At 39.0% G+C, this 16,731-nt stretch overlaps 1 protein-coding gene across 9 annotated transcripts in view; it reads right to left on the bottom strand.

The window, feature by feature from the left end:
• LOC136829840 (tRNA (uracil-5-)-methyltransferase homolog A-like) overlaps positions 1–15,146 on the bottom strand; it is a 59,644-nt gene extending 44,498 nt beyond the window's left edge. For 3 of the 9 annotated variants that reach the window (XM_067088819.1, XM_067088822.1, XM_067088824.1), the window contains exons 1-2: positions 4,642–4,758; positions 129–738 (exon numbers count right to left, since the gene is read on the bottom strand). In XM_067088819.1, the coding sequence (XP_066944920.1) occupies positions 129–711 (583 nt within the window). In that variant the 5' untranslated portion in view covers positions 712–738; positions 4,642–4,758. Of the gene's footprint in view, positions 1–128; positions 802–4,641; positions 4,759–10,807; positions 10,858–15,008 lie in introns of those variants that run through there. The other 6 variants (XM_067088825.1, XM_067088827.1, XM_067088828.1 and 3 more) reach the window with 4 other exon arrangements.
• Positions 15,147–16,731: the final 1,585 nt, after the last annotated feature.

The following is a 16,731-nucleotide window of genomic DNA, read 5'->3' as shown; positions in this document are numbered from 1 at the left end:
CTATGAAAGCCTTCGGCAACACCTATAATAATGTGGCTACGTAAAAATGAGACAACACTTTGGCTAATGATAAAACACATCTCACCACAAACAACTCCCACAAAACTGAAATGACGCAATTTGCTTACTTAGCAATTCTTTTGCCTTGAACTTTTCCCGCTGCCTCTTGTTCAGTTCTTCTTGTCTGGCCTTGATAAGTTCAACAACTTTCTTACTTTCCACTTCCTCCGACTTGAGCAATTCCTCTTTCACATACTGCTCTTTCAAGCCAAAGATTATTTTGTCCGCAATAAGCGTCTCTTTCAAATCGCCAAAACCGCAGGATTCGGCAAGATTCCTGATGTCGGCCGCGTAATCGTCAACCTTCTCTCCGGTCTCCTGTTCCCTCCTGTGGAAGAGGTAGCGGCGGAAACGCGTGCTCCTGTCGGAGAGGCAGAGCGTCTCGAATTTCTCGATCACCTTCTCGATGTCCCTGGCGTCTCGCTCTTCGCTCCAGGAGAAACTGTTGTAGATGTTGATGGCATCCTTGCCCACCACCCTCAAGAAAGTCACTAATCTCTCGGTTGAGGAGCGTTCGTCTAAGCCGCTGGCTTCCTCGTAAGACTTCCACTCCCCCTTGAAAGTGTTCCAACTGGCCACCGAGTCCCCGCTGTCAAACTTCAATGGTTTAGGCTTCGAAATGACTTCCTCCTTGACTTTTGGCTTTGGCATTTTTCCATCTACACAACTCACTACATCCTACAGCATGACAGGAAAATCGTATTATATCTTTTTTTCTATTTCATAAAGGCATAACCACCCCTAAACCAGATGAATTAAAATTCACAATTAGCAAAGTTTTAAAACCGCACTGTGATATGAAGTACACCTTGCATGCAATTTGAAACCCTGCAATGAGGTCGACAGCCTATGGGACTCTGCCATAGCCTAGCCCCCACCCCAATACAAGGCAAGGATGCAGAAGAGTTGCACTCATGTCGTTCCATTCACAATGGGGGCACAAAGTCCTCCCTACCAAAGTCAGGTCACAGCATGGCACCTTAGCAGAGGTATGCTTGGATGCAACCCTGTCAAATTGTCTTTGATTTGCTTGTCAGTCAAGTGCAATCTGTGGAAATTGGCGGCCTACTGTAGGTAACGCTTCGGTAGCTTTACACAAAATAAAATGTGGTATAATTCTACAGAAAAGCTCCAGGGGAAACTGTTTATAGATCCCCTCAGAGATAAACATAAAGACATCAGCAAAAAATGGTAAATTTATCAAATCATCTTACCTGCACATTAAACTGAATAGCCTGCACCTTTTCTTAACTACTAATATCACGAACATAAACAAAACCATTTACAAAAGGCAGTACAGGCAGTCCCAGATTACCGGCAATTCGGTTTTTCAGCACTTGTCTAGTGATGAAAATTGGTGATTTTCGGGCGCCATTTCCACTTATTGGCGCTGATAATCACTTACTGGCGCCGATACATACCTAACAGAGGTGTCGATAACCGAAAATCAGCGATTTTCACTTATCGACACGCCGTCAGAACGGAACCCCGCCGATAACTGGGACTCCCTGTAAATATTCCAGCTGGCAGCTGGTGGGAACCAGGACGCAGTAGTGGTCTTCAGTTCAGCAGTAAATTTTTCAAATTATCTCACCTGTACTACATAATATAGCATACACCCTTTTTTTTAATACAGGTCCAATAAGTCAAAAGTTTCTTTATCAATGGGTATCTCTGTGCACAGCTCTTCTGTAGAATTACCCTTTTTTTTTTTTTAATTTGTGGGTAATACCGCATGTCTAGTATATTCAATACGTACAGCCTAGGCTACATACTCAGAGCAGGCTTTATAGCAGTGGTACCCAACCTTTTTTTGGCCATGCCCCACCTAATCACCTCTAAAATCCTGATGCCTCCTGTGGTGCTACAGTATATAATTCTTATATTCACGTGGAGGAAGCCTAAAAGGCCACGAACTTGGTTCAAACATTCTCGATTTGCCCCCCCTTTAAAAATCAAATTACCCCCCCTTGGTGGGAACCACTGCTTCATAGGATTATGAAAACTACCACCGTCAACAAACGAGGACTTCCAAGACTAAACACTGAAAGGCTAAACCGGTGAAATTGAAGATCACTAGTGCACCCCTTGGTTAGGTAACTGCCAGTTCATGTGCAAAATGGCATCATGTTTAGTACCAGTACTGCCAGCCCCTTGGAGAGGGATGAAAAAACACCAACGAAAGATTGTAAAGATCATGAACACAGACAGAAGCCGAACATAAGGAAAACCATAAACAAAAGGCAGTAAATATTCTGCTTGGCAACTTGCAGGAACCAGCCCATGGAAGTGAGTCTCGTAACCCTGCAGAGACTGCTAGGAGTATGTTGCCTAGGCTGTATATATTAAAAATGCTAGCCTTGCCTTATTACCTAGAAATAAAAAAAATGATTGGTATCTCCACAAAACAGCTCTGCATGGAGAAGTCATTTAATAGGCTAGTAAACTTTCTGACTGAACATTATAAAAAAGGCAGGAGGCTATTTTATAGAGTACAGGTGGTAGAATTTGAAACTGCTAACGGGGCCTAGCCTATGAACCATTCTAGGCTCGGCAACTTCCAGTTTACGTGTAAAATGGGCGCTGTGTTTAGTACCAGCTCCTTAGAAATGCACATAGAAAATTAAACAACGCTGTAAATTCCAAACACACAAACAGAAGAAAAAAGAAAGAAAAATAGATGGACAAAAGGTGGTAAAGTATATATTCCGGTCGGCGGCTGGCTTGAACAAGGCTGTAGCAGTAATCTCATAATCCTGTAGCCTGCTATGAACAGGCCTACGTAGCCTAGCTTATATATATTGAAAATGCTAATCTTTAAGTTAATCATACAGAGGAGCTCCACACAGAGAAGTCGTTTAAAAGTAAAAAAAAAATTTTTACTATATATTATAAAAATGGGTGTAGGCTACTTGAGAAACTCACTGTAAAACTGAATAGAACAGAATATAAAGTTTAGGCCAAAGGCCAAGCACTGGGACCAATGAGGCCATTCAGTGTAGATGAGGAAATTGAGAGTGAAAGGTTTGAAAGGCGTAACAGGAGGACAACATGTTTACGTTTACAACTGGCCTATTTACCATCCTTTTTTTCTTTTTACGGCACCAAACGTACCTTCCCGTGGAGCTTTTCTGTTGATTATATAAAAATGGCCTATAGATTAAGCCCCAAAAGTCTATACAAACAAAAACATCTGGAATTTATTCAGGAAAAAAAATGTCGGGTTCGTCTGATAACTGTCACTCTGAAAACATTATGTTTGTGATTGGCTAATTAACAATCTTCAATATTTTATGGCAATACAAAGCAGTAAAATTTTAAAAGTTGCCAATACTAAATAATACCACATAACCTAGGGGTGTTTATGGTTACAATTTTGCTGTATTAGTTAGGGAGGGGGAGGGGGAGGGGGGCTGGTATTGTCCTACCCCATAAGTCGTAATTTGATGACGAGCTCTTTTCAAAAATCTAGGTTACAATTTCACATCGTGTATTGGCAACTTAACAAATAATACCCACAAGGCTTCCCAAGTTGCTCTTCTGTAGAATTATAAAAAAAAATGGCCTATAATGCCAGTTTCATTACGTCACAAAAGTCTATAAAAAAAAAAAACCGAGTCAATGTCCAGAACAACTCCGCGGTGAGATATAAGAAAATAGGTCACACTAAAATTTTCACAATATAAAACAATAAAACTTTGTCTCCGAACACTTTTTGAGGAGATTCACCATATCCGAGATACTAATGATTATCTAATCGGCATCCTCGAAAATTTTCTAAGTCGTTTGTTTACATCCAGCAGCACTTCGTGTACTGGATCTTACTGGAGTTAGTTCGAAAATGAGGTTTTTTACTGTAATGTTTCTCAGAAAACCTAGTTCCCCATCGAATGATTTTCGATTTTTGACTTATGAGGTTAGGCAATACCTGTCCCCCAACCCCCCCCATAGCTAATATGGCAAAATTGTGGGGGTTTCCTCATCATAAGAAGTGGTCTAAAACGCTTTAAATATGAACAATATTACATTTTACTTTTAAATTTTGGTACTTTATGCATGCGGAGTTCTTCTGGACATTCACCAAAAACCGGCTGGAATTAGGGAAAAAAATATCATAAACTTATTTTCGAAGTGATGACGAGCTCTTTTCAACTTATAAAATACATACAAGGCTTCCCAAGTTGCTCTTCTGTAGAATAATAAAAAAAAATGGCCCATAATACACAAAAACGACTGGAATTAATTAGGGGAAAAATAATCGGGTTCGTCCGGTTACAATCACTTCGAAAATAAGTTTATGATTGGCTAATTAACAATCTTTGATGTTTTACGGCGACACACACAGCTTCCCGTGTTGCTCTTCTGTAAATTTATGAAAAAAATGGCCTATAATGACAATTTATTAGACTTAAAATATCTATAAAAACGAAAACGAATTAATTTGGGAGTATCGGTTCCGTCCGGTAACTGTCACTTCGCCCGTCAACACTTCACCATTTAAACACCTCTAAGTCTATTTAAGTCTATTTAACACCACATATCTCAACACCAAAACCGTCGACGCTCTTTAAACTGGCCCACCAAATGCCCCTCCGGTATTTAAGGTCGAACTTCGGCGAGATATGTGTGATTATGATACGGTCGTCGACCACGCCATCTCGATTCTCGACTCTTTGTTTACATTCGTCTTCTTCTTCTTCTTCTTCGGAGACGTCGGTGAGACGCCGGGGCACGCGACGGGACCGGAGGAGTTTTTTTTATTATTTATGTCTTATTTCCTTTGTTTTTTGACGAGGGCTGTTCCGTAAACACTACAGTTTAGGGGGTTCAAATTACGCTGCATTGCGTGAAGTCAAGATCAGCACGCAGGTTTATTAAATGTTGATTGAATCGTGGAAAGCAGTGAAAGAGTTTTGATTGAATCGTGGAAAACAGTGAAAAAAAGTTTTGATTGAATCGTGGAAAACAATGAAAAAAGTTCTGATTGAATCGTGGAAAATAATGAAAAAAAGTTAAGTAAAATTAGTTTAACCAGACTGCTTGGCTGATTAACAGCTCTCCCAGGGCTGGCCGGTAGGATTAGATTTATTTTACGTGGCTAAGAACCAACTGGTTACCTAGCAACGGGACCTACAGCTCATTGTGGAATCCCTAGGAGAGCTGTTAATCAGCTCAGTGGTCTGGTAAAACTAAGGTATATTTACTTACTTTGTGGAATCCGAGCCACATTATAGCGAGAAATGAATTTCTATCACCAGAAAAACAATGAAACAATGAGCAGTTTATCTGCTTACATTATTATTATTATTAACATTACATATAAAGTAGTTTAACCAGACTACTCGGCTGACTTTCAGCTCTCACAGGGCTGGCCCGAAGGATTCGATTACAATGCCAGGTCCACAGGCCTGAGGCCACGCACTAGGACCCATTAGATCATTCAGTACGATGATGAACGAATTAAAATTAAGTTAAAAACAACAAAAGGGAATAAAGGGGAAATGTAAATAAGCAAAAACACAGTCTCTGCTTCTGTATGGAGACAAACTGCTTATTTTCTAACAAATATACTTCTGCTTGCAGTTCTGTCAAAAGAAGAAACTGAAAATGGGAAAGAAAAGTTGAACACACACACACACACAGGAGCCGTGAATTTGGACCCCTAAACTATGTAGGATTACCCTCTTGTTCTTTCCATCTCCTATTTGTGACGAGGCAGGAGTTCTTTCTATATATGATTTGTTATTAAACAAAATAAGATTAAACATCTGTTTCTCGGTCGGAAATAAGTGTTTTATGAGCACCATATTCTTTGGAAACTTGAATTTCAAGTCAGCGGCCCCTTTGGTGGGCTTTTTACATATGAATAGGGTTCATCTTTGAATAATAATAATAATAATAATAATAATAATAATAATAATAATAATAATAATAATAATAATAATATTGTTATAAGACCAGAGTTCTTTCTACATATTAATTTGTTATTTTCTAGTCTAAGGACAATATTCCTCGCAATTTAATATGGGAGAGCTGTTTCTGCATTACAACAGTAAGCCTACGAAATAGCTCTGCACAAAGATATCCTTAATCATCACAATTTTTTTCGGCTAAATATAGATAATGGTGTATGCAATGCTGTACAGGAGACATATATATATATATATATATATATATATATATATATATATATATATATATATATATATATATATATATATATATATATATATAATCAACACACAATCACGTCTGGAACAGAAACAAATGATAAATTTCTGACTCACATCAGGATCGAACCCAGGTCTTTCAAATGATAGACCAGACTGCTGACAACCAGGCCACACAAATCATAAAAGAAGTTGGAACCTGAGTACCACTGTACTTAAGGCATTACCTGGGCAGGCAAACTGCTTGCATACAAGTGTGTTTTACCCAACTTTCCGACTCAGCAGTGACCCAACTGACAGCATTTCATTCAAATTATCCTTTCTGAGTGAATATGACAGCGATAATCAACGCACAATCACGTGTGGAACAGAAATAAATTTCTGACTCACTGGTTGTCAGCAATCTGGTCTTTCATTTGAAAGACCTGGGTTCGATCCCGATGTGAGTCAGAAATTTATATAAGTTAAGTATAGAGTACCTTAGTTTTACCAGACCACTGAGCTGATTAACAGCTCTCCTATATATATATATATATATATATATATATATATATATATATATATATATATATATATATATAAAATATATATATATAAAACATTCTTGTTGTCAGTGTTTCTCACTGCTTAGGGAGCACTATCAATCGACTTTCTTGAAGGTGAAAAAATACATTTCTGTGATGACAGATGGCAACTGAGATATCACAAACTCAGTTCTCATTTATCAAAATTATATTCACTTCCAGGTAGAAATTCATAAACACACACACATATATATATATATATATCCCCAGGCAATAGATTTATCTTGTTTATCAATTTCCTTTGCATGCTTATTCTGCTTGCAGAAAAGCCGACATTAAAACTTCTCGCTAAAAACGGATATAATTTAAACAATGATAACAAAGTTAGTAATAACTGGCTCAGATGAACCCTATTTACATGGAACAAGCCCACCACAGGGGCCACTGACTTGACATTCAGGCCCCCAAAGAATACTAAGGTGTTCATTAGGAAGATGTAAGACGAGGTGAAGGGTAATGCATAAAGAGCTCCAACTCATTAAAAAGAAAAATAAATTAATTCATAAACAGATAAAAATGTATTAAAATGCAAGGAGAATAACATTAGGGTAGTAATGCATTGCATCTTCGCTTGAACTTCCTAAGTTCCAATTGCACAACCTCTTCAGCAGGGAGACTGTTCCGCAGTCCTGTGGTGTGAGGAGTACAGGACCTCCAGAACTGACAAGCTCTACAGTGTAACTTCACATACACTGAAGTTGGATTTTGATATTCTAGCCTTGCTTGAATAAACCGGCTTCGGTTCTTAGTCGTGGGTCCTTTAGTATAAAAGTATAACTCTTGATCCATACACTATTACAAAACTTCACGTGAAAAATTTCAGCATGTGCTTTGAAAGTTTCTGCCATTTTCTTTTGCAAAAATATAGTTTTTGAGATACTTGACCCCTCCTTGCATCGTACAATTACAGGCACCACTCTGGTTGCGAACGAGTTACGTTCCAGACAGCCGTTCGTACGTTGAATTGTTTGTAAGTTGGATACTGTACTCTTCATGCCTATTTAGTACAGCATGATGTAAAATCAATACAGTACTGTCCGTTTTTTCACTGTAAAAACACAATACACTGTAGATACAGTATGTACAGAATAGGCACGTGGAACAAAACTTGAACTTAGGGGTGGCAAAGGGGAGTGTTCTGAACACAATTTTAATTTGCGATCCCATTTGTCTGTACCTCTGAATGTTTGTAAGATGAATGTTCTGAAGTAGGGTGGTGTCTGCATGGGGACCACAGTGAGAAACCTGTTTTTGTGTGTAAGGAAAACACAAAACATGTGAAATATTGTACTGGGATGTATTCGAACATTCCCACCATACACATGCAAAATCTTACTCTCATTACGGTAAGGTATTGTTGTAATTCAGATGAAGAACCCTATTCAATTTAACTTGAAATTCAAGAAGCTTCCAAAGAATATGGCATTCACTGGAAGAAATAAGAGAAAGTAAAGAGAAATACACAAAAAAGAAAAGCTCTCGCTTAATAAAAAGAAAAAATAAATTGATAAATTCACAAAGATAAAAATGTATTCAAATGCAATCGGAATAGCATTAGGGCAGTAATACACTGCATCTTCGCTTGAACTTTTGAAGTTGGAACTGCACGACATCCTCAATAGGGAGACTGTTCAAAGTAACGTCCCACACTGCATAGGAGGCTGGTAACCATGTTAAGTTCCAGGGGAGGGGGAGCGAGGCTCCCCCAGCCTGGTACAGACCCTGCGTCCTAGGTTAGATTGGATGTGGTTAGGTTGGGTTGGACTACAATTCTATTATTTACTCAACTCACAATCTCCTATGTTAGGTTAGGTAGGGGGCGGCTGTCCAAGGAGGGTGAAGCCCTGACAAAGTAAGAATAGAAAATAGAATTTAGGCGAAAGGCCAAGCGCTGGGACCTATGAGTTCATCCCGCGCTGATACAGAAACTGGGAGTAAAAAGTGTGAAAGGTTTAACAGAAGGAAAATCTCACAGCTGTGCTATGAATCAATTGTTAGGAGAGGATGGAGAGTAAGATGAAGAAAAAGAATATGGATGGAGGTAAAGTAAAAGGAATGAAAGGGGATGTTGCAAAGAACCTTAAGTAATGCCCACAGTACACTGCATGAGGTGCACCCTTGGCCCTAACCCCCTGAGGGGGTGACAAAGTAAGGAACTAGTAACCCGTATTTCACTGCTCCCTTCCCCACAAAAAGAATCCCTGTCTCCAATCTGAACTTCAAAAGTTCAAGCAAAGATGCAATGCATTACTACCCTCATGTTATCCTCCTACCATTTTAATACATTTTTAGTTTCCTGTAAAAGAAAACTATTGTGCCGGCTTTGTCTGTCTGTCCGCCCTCAGATGTTAAAAACTACTGAGGCTAGAGGGCTAACAATTGGTATGTTGATCACCCACCCTTCACTCATCAAACATACCAAATTGCAGCCCTGTAGCCTCAGTAGTTTTTATTTTATTTAAGGTTAAAGTTAACCATAATTGTGATATAAGACAGGCCACCACCGAGCTGTGGTTAAAGATAGATCTGTTTTCGGTGGCCTTGGATATACAGGCAGTCCCCGATTTATGACGGTTCCGGCTTACGACGTTCCGAGGTTACGACGCTTTTCAAATATATTCATCAGAAATTATTTCCCGCTTCGACGCATGTTCCGGGGTTACTGACGCGCCGGACGCCGATCCGACAGAAGAAATATGGCCCCAAAACGGCAGAATAATCATAATTTGAAGGTTTTTTGATGTAAAACTCAATAATAATGCAGATTACATCGTTTTCAATGCACCCAGAGCATTAAAAGTAAGGTTTTCTCATGATTTTTGACGATTTTCGACGATTTTCCAGCTTACGACGATTTTCCGGTTACGACGCGGCGCAAGAACGGAACCCCCGTCGTAAACCGGGGACCGCCTGTACGCTGCAGAGGCGGTACAGAAAGCTCGATTGTGTCGAAGAAACTTAGGCGCATTTTTTACTTGTTATCTATCTAATTTAGATTTTCCTTTTTAATAAGTGCGATCTCTTCTTTCTGTAAGTCAATGGTCCCTCTGGTGGGCTTGTTCCATTTGAATCGGATTCACCCTCTGAATAATCATCATAATAATAATAATAATAACTCTCGTCCCTATAATTGTAGAATATACAGGGGTCCCGTGTCTCTAAAACTACTAATTTTTGCTGCCAAAATGAATGTCACAAATTAAAACGCACACTTAAATATAGAAATATCACATGTTAATCTCCAGCATACAATTATATTTTAAATAAACAAGTAAAAAATATGAACAAGTTTCTTCTGTGCAGTTGAGTTTTCTGTACAGCATATAATGCTGTATGATACTTACAGCCACAGTCCGTGAAATTCTTAGCAGCAGCCCATGAAACTCTTAGCCACAGCCCATGAAACTCTTAGCCACAGCCCATGAAACTCAGCCACAGTCCAGTGGTGGCCAGTGTTGTTGGTGCCAGGAGTATGATTATGGCTAACTTTAACCTTGAATAAAATAAAAACTCCCGAGGCTAGAGGGCTGCAATTTGGTACATTTGATGAGTGGAGGATGGATGGTCAACATACCAATTTGCAGCCCTCTGGCCTCAGTAGTTTTTCAGGTCTGAGGAAAGACAGAAAAAGTGCTGTCAAAAAGTGCTGTCACAACAGTTTTCTTTTACGGAATATTAAAACTGACCAAGAAATAAACAAAACCTGGAAAAAGGTACCCCGGAGGATGATAAGAGATAGAAAATTTAACAAGAGTAACATAAAAAAAGGCAAAACTGCACGCTACTACTGCAGGCCACTTCCACACAGCCGTTGTCAAATTCTTTCAACGCATTCACGTTTGACAAACAAAACGCGCATTCCCCTCGAGCTTGGCAACTACCAGTTTATGTGCAAGTTGGGCGCAGTGTTTAGTACCAGCCCTCAGGAATGAACGCAAACACAAACAAAAGATGGTAAATACCAAAAACATAGACATATGACAGTAAATATCTCAGTCGGCAACTGGAGGGATTCAGGCTGCAGTAGTAGTCGGCAATTTTACCTGTAAAACAAAAGAAGAAACGGCTTTATAAAGTGTAGAATCTATTATCATTATGATTATTATTCAGAAGATGAACCCTGTTTGTATGGAACAAGCCCAAAAAAGGGGCCACTGACTTGAAATTCAAGCTTCCAAGGAATGTTATGGTGTTCATTCGCAAGAAGTGAAAGAAGGTAATGGGAAATACAGTACAAAGTCATTAGAAAACCAGATGAATTATCAAATTGATAAATAAATAAAAATTTATGTAAAATACTAAAATACAAGTTGAATTGTATTAGGATAGTATTGTACTGCTCTTAGGTTGAACTTCTGAAGTTTCAGCTGCACGACATCCCCTGGGATGATGTTCTACACTCCATGGTGTGAGGAATAACAGTCCTCTGAAACTGAAAAGTTCAACAACGAGGCACATTTACTGCATATGAAGGGAGAACCTTTGAAAGAACTGAGGACAGAGGAGTAACCAAATACAACTCCATGCTGAACAAGTTCACGAGGCGCTGATGCAAAAGCAAGGCTCCAACACATCCGTCAATCAACCCTATCTACTTGCAAATATACAGACACCACCCTACTTATGAACGTTCCATTTACAGGCAGTCCCCGGGTTACGATGGCTCCGGCTTACGACGTTCCGAGGTTACGACGCTTTTCAGATATATTCATCAGAAATTATTTCCTGGTTTACAACGCATGTTCCAGGGTTACGCTCGTACGCCGATCCGACGGAAGAAATATGGCTCCAAGATGGCAGAACAATAAAAATTTGGAGGTTTTTTATAATAACTCAATAAAAATGAAGTTTACATCATTGTCAATGCACCAGAGCATTAAAAGTAAGGTTTTCTTATGATTTTTGATAATTTTCGACGATTTTCGGCTTAAGAACGGAACCCCCAACGTAAACCAGGGACTGCCTGTTCAAAATTCAGAGATACAAACAAATGGGATCACAAGTTAAAATTATGTTCAGAGCGCTCCCCTTTGCACCCCTAAGTTCAATTTTGCGTGCCTATTCTATACATACAGTACTGTATGTACAGTGTACTGCATTTTAGGATGTAAAAACATACAGTATTATATTGACTTTATATCATACTGTATTTAAATAGGCATGAAGAGTACAGTGACCAACTTACAAACAATTCAACATACAAACGGCAGTCCAGAAAGTACCTCGTTTGTAAGTAGGGTGGCGTTTACTGTAATTTTACACATGGTAACGGAACAGCTGAAAATGAATGATGCCAGGGCTGGGAGTGACTGCAGACATAGGAAAAAGGGAGTACAGTACTTATATATGTATGTTTTTTTAGTTAAAGATTGCTAAATAACATAATACTGTGTATCCTAACCCAATCTTCCCTTAACCTACTCTAACCTATGGAACTGTTCCCTGACTTGACCAGATAGGGCTACAGCCCCATTCAATGCAGTATAAGATAGATTTGAAATATTTTCAGCCATTTCTGAGATACTTTATATCACCCCACCCCAGTCTGCAGTCAACACCAGGACTGAATGTACAATTGTGAGAAAAGTGATCTCCGGAATCTGAGCAACAGTGTGAGTTTCGGCCTAAAATAAATTCACCTGGTATTTCTATAATTGTTTACATTTCTACATATTTGTTTATTAATTAATTTTTCTTTCCTAATAACTGATCTCTTCTTTCTGTATTTGCTATTATTTTCTGTAACTTCTTTCAAATGAACAACACTCTCTGGAAGCTTGAGTTTTGAGTCGACGGCCCCTGTAGACTTTGTCGATGTGAATAAGGATTAACTTATTAATAATAATAATCTATATTACACACATATATATATTTAAAACGAGAACTTTCGAAAACCCACTGAATCTCCTTCTGAAGGAGAACCGAGCAGGTTCCCGAAAGCTCTCGGATTACACTTTTAATATTTATTTACACTGGCATCATTGTGGATTTCTTCACCATTTACTGGCTAATGTGATTATGAGATTTTGTAAAACTGAAGACTACCGCCACACCCCTCTGGTTCGGTAACTATAATTTTTTGTGCAAAATGGGGCGCCGTGTTTAGTACCAGGCCCTTGAGGATGAATGTAAAAACAAAAAAAGTGTAATATCATGAACACAAATAAAAGGCATACACAAATGGAAACAGGAGCAAAAGGCAGAGAATATTAAGGTCGCCAAGAGGCGCGAATCAGGGAACGGTAGGCTTGTAGTCTTCAGTTGACCAGAGACTGTTTATAGGTGATACGCCAATAACTCAATAGGCCAAAAGGCGTTAGACTGAAAGATGTTTGAATTGAACTTCAGACAACTTGAAAAAACTTGTGAGCGGATCCACAGCAGGAAGACAGGATCGGGCGTGAGAAATCCGACATGGAAACGGGACAAACCACCTAACCTTTCCTAGAATGCTACGAACTAACCTAACAAGACTTTACCTTCCTAACCTGACTTAATGCGCTGTGCCATGACCTGGCGGGGGGGGTGGGGGTTTCCCCCTCCAGGGCCTCAAGTATCTTAACCATCCATAGCGTGCCATGCCCTGACCTAACTAGCAACAACCTTCCTAACCTGACTTAGGGCGGAGGGTAGTTTGCAGAACGACGGGCTCAGTCTCTAACACTACCTCCAAATGGAAGCTCAGTCTCTACTTCTAAGGTCTGGTGCTGCTTGGGGGGGGGGGGGGGTTTAAGATGGTGCAGAACCCCCAAACCAGGGTCAGCGCACAGCGCCCTGGGCTAAGTGAGGTTAGGAAGGTAAAATCTGGTTAGGTCAGGACCTGGCATTCTAGGAAAGGTTTCGCTTTCGTCTGCACTCGCCCCCATGCCCTGACCTGGTGGGGTGGGGAGTTCCAGGGGGTGAAGCTCTCTTCCATGGATCCCCTCCCCCCCCCAAGCAAGTAACGCTGAAAGTCAAATATACAGATCGGCAGGGCTAAATTTAAGAGGCAAAATCATTACTGCCTAACCCTGTCTCCCTACTCTGAAACCTAATTAATTACCATTTTATGTAAATTGGTAACTAAATAAAATAGTAAATAACATTTTATGTAAAATGGTAATTAAAATAATTAATTAAAGCACATGTTTAGCCCTAAGCAGTCTAAACCACCAAAAATAACCTTGGTTAACATTATTTAACATCATTATGAACCACTAAACCCAAATAAAACCGTTTTAAATTGAAATAAAACCACCAAACCGGCCGGTCAAATTAAGGTACCTCGGTATAAGGTTTAATTAGCCCTAAGCAGTCTAAACCACCCAAAATAACATTGGTTTAAGTTAATGACGTCAATATTAACCAATAAACCCGAATAAAACCGTTTTAAATTTAAATAAAACCACTAAAACGGCTGGTAGAATTGGGGTACCTCGGTATAAGGTTTAATTAGCCCTAAGCAGTCTAAACCACCCAAAATAACATTGGTTTAAGTTAATGACGTCAATATTAACCAATAAACCCGAATAAAACCGTTTTATATCTAAATAAAACCACTAAACCGGACGGTTGCATTAAGGTACCTCGGTATAGGGTTTAATTCGCCCTAAGCAGTCTAAACCACCCAAAATAACATTGGTTTAAGTTAATGACGTCATTATTAACCAATAAACCCGAATAAAACCGGTTTATATCTAAATAAACCCATTAAACCGACCGGTCGAATTGGGATACCTCGGTATAAGGTTTAATTAGCCCTAAGCAGTCTAAACCACCCAAAATAACATTGGTTGAAGTTAATGACGTCAACATTAACCAATAAACCCGAATAAAACCGTTTTAAATTGAAATAAAACCACTAAACCGGACGGTTGAATTAAGGTACCTCGGTATAGGGTTTAATTCGCCCTAAGCAGTCTAAACCACCCAAAATAACATTGGTTTAAGGTAATGACGTCAATATTAACCAATAAACCCGAATAAAACCGTTTTATATCTAAATAAACCCATTAAACCGACCGGTCGAATTGGGGTACCTATAACTCAACGCCTTATAGGTAGAAGGTCAAACCTCCCGACGGATCTAGGCCTCAAACCTTATTTTCCCGGCGGTTTATTTCCACGGCGGCCATTTTAATAAATAAACCTGGTTTATAAAAGGTTTTTATTAGATCCCGTCGCTCTAAAATGCTAAAACGGCTTTAATACAGACCTTAAATATGAGGCGGTTTGGGGGGGGATCTCGGATGTAAACACGAGTTCAGGCAGCGTCCTCTTCTTCTTCTTCTCCTCTTCGTTCGGGATTTCTGATCCTTCTCTTCTCTCCTTCGCGTTTTTAGCTGATTTTTTGTCTTTTACGGGTGTTTATGATTACATTTTTCACGATTTATATGTTAATTTTAAGTCTGTGTGTATAATATAAAGGGATTTTCTCAATATCTCTCTCTCACGGAGTCTTTTCTCATTCGGGATTTCTGGGGACTCTCTCTCTCCTTCGCGTTTTTAGCTGATTTTTGTCTTGTACGGAGGTTTATAATGACATTCTTCATTTTACACGTTAATTTTAAGTCTGTATGGAATGATTTTCTCAATATCTCTCTCTCCTTATTCGGGATTTCTGTTTTTAGCTGATTTTTTTGTCTTGTACGGAGGTTTATAATGACATTTTTCACGATTTACATGTTAATTTTAAGTCTGTATATATAATATAAAGGGATTTTCTCAATATCTCTCTCTCGCGGAGTCTGGGCTTCTCTCTATTCGGGATTTCTGGGGACGATTCTTCTTCTCTCCTTCGCGTTTTTAGCTGATTTTTTGTCTTATTCGGAGGTTTATAATTACATTTTTCACGATTTACATGTTAATTTTAAGTCTGTATGTATAATATAAAGGGATTTTCTCAATATCTCTCTCTCTCGCGGAGTCTGGGCTTCTCTCTATTCGGGATTTCTGGGGACGATTCTTCTTCTCTCCTTCTTACCTTATTTTGTCTCATAGGGACGTCTATAAGTGCTCTTTTTGGTCCTTAATTAAAGTTTTAATATCTTTTTATGTTAATTTTAACTGTAGGTTAATTCTATCGATCTTTATATATGAGATAAACGGAATTTCTGATGATTCTCTTCTTCTTCCCTTTATTCAGCTTATTTTTTGTCTTATGGGGGCGTCTATAAGTGCTCTTTTTGGTTCACGGGGAAAGTTTTAATGACTAATATGTTAATTTTAACCGCAGGTTAGTTCTATCAATCTTTATATATAAGATAAATGAATGTTCTCTTTGTTCAGGATTTCTGATGCTTCTATTCTCATCTTCTTCCTTTATTCAGCTTATTTTGCCCGTCGGGCAGTGCCCGCTAGTGTGGACAGGGCCTTTTAGACATTGCCACACTTAACTGAACAACATGAGCCCAAGTCCCTAAGTGATTTAGAGTCTTTAAAACATCATATCACTTGACATCTTATAGGCATGCCATACCCGAGTACATAGGCCTAAGTTGACCCTTGTGGTTTAGATTTTAGTTTATCAAAGTTTGCCACTTTATTTTCATCGTTTTTATTTCTCATCAGATGCAATTTTATCGTCACCTCTCTCCCGTCATAGTCTACCATTTTTGCGTGTTGTAAATTTGGCCGCTTCGTCAATATTTATCCAAAAAATCAGGGGTCGTTATCTAGGACTAACATTTCTTGGGGGTCATTATCGTTATGACGTTTACAGAGCCTTGTTTTCACGGTAACCAAGTCTGCATTGCACAATAGTACTGTACCTCTGTTACACCTGCACAAGAACCACCTGTCATTACAAATGATTGTAATCTATAGAATATGGAGTAAATGTGTGCTGTCGTTGAACAAGCGCTTATCAGATTTTTAGCGTCATGTGTGGAACATTCAACTACTCTAAACCTTAGACCTATGTACAGCTATCACAGGTC

This window comes from Macrobrachium rosenbergii, chromosome 45 (assembly GCF_040412425.1).
Source record: "Macrobrachium rosenbergii isolate ZJJX-2024 chromosome 45, ASM4041242v1, whole genome shotgun sequence".
In the NCBI taxonomy this organism is placed as follows: domain Eukaryota; kingdom Metazoa; phylum Arthropoda; class Malacostraca; order Decapoda; family Palaemonidae; genus Macrobrachium; species Macrobrachium rosenbergii.
Note: the sequence above shows the minus strand (reverse complement) of the source record. Positions and strands in the feature narration are given on the sequence as shown.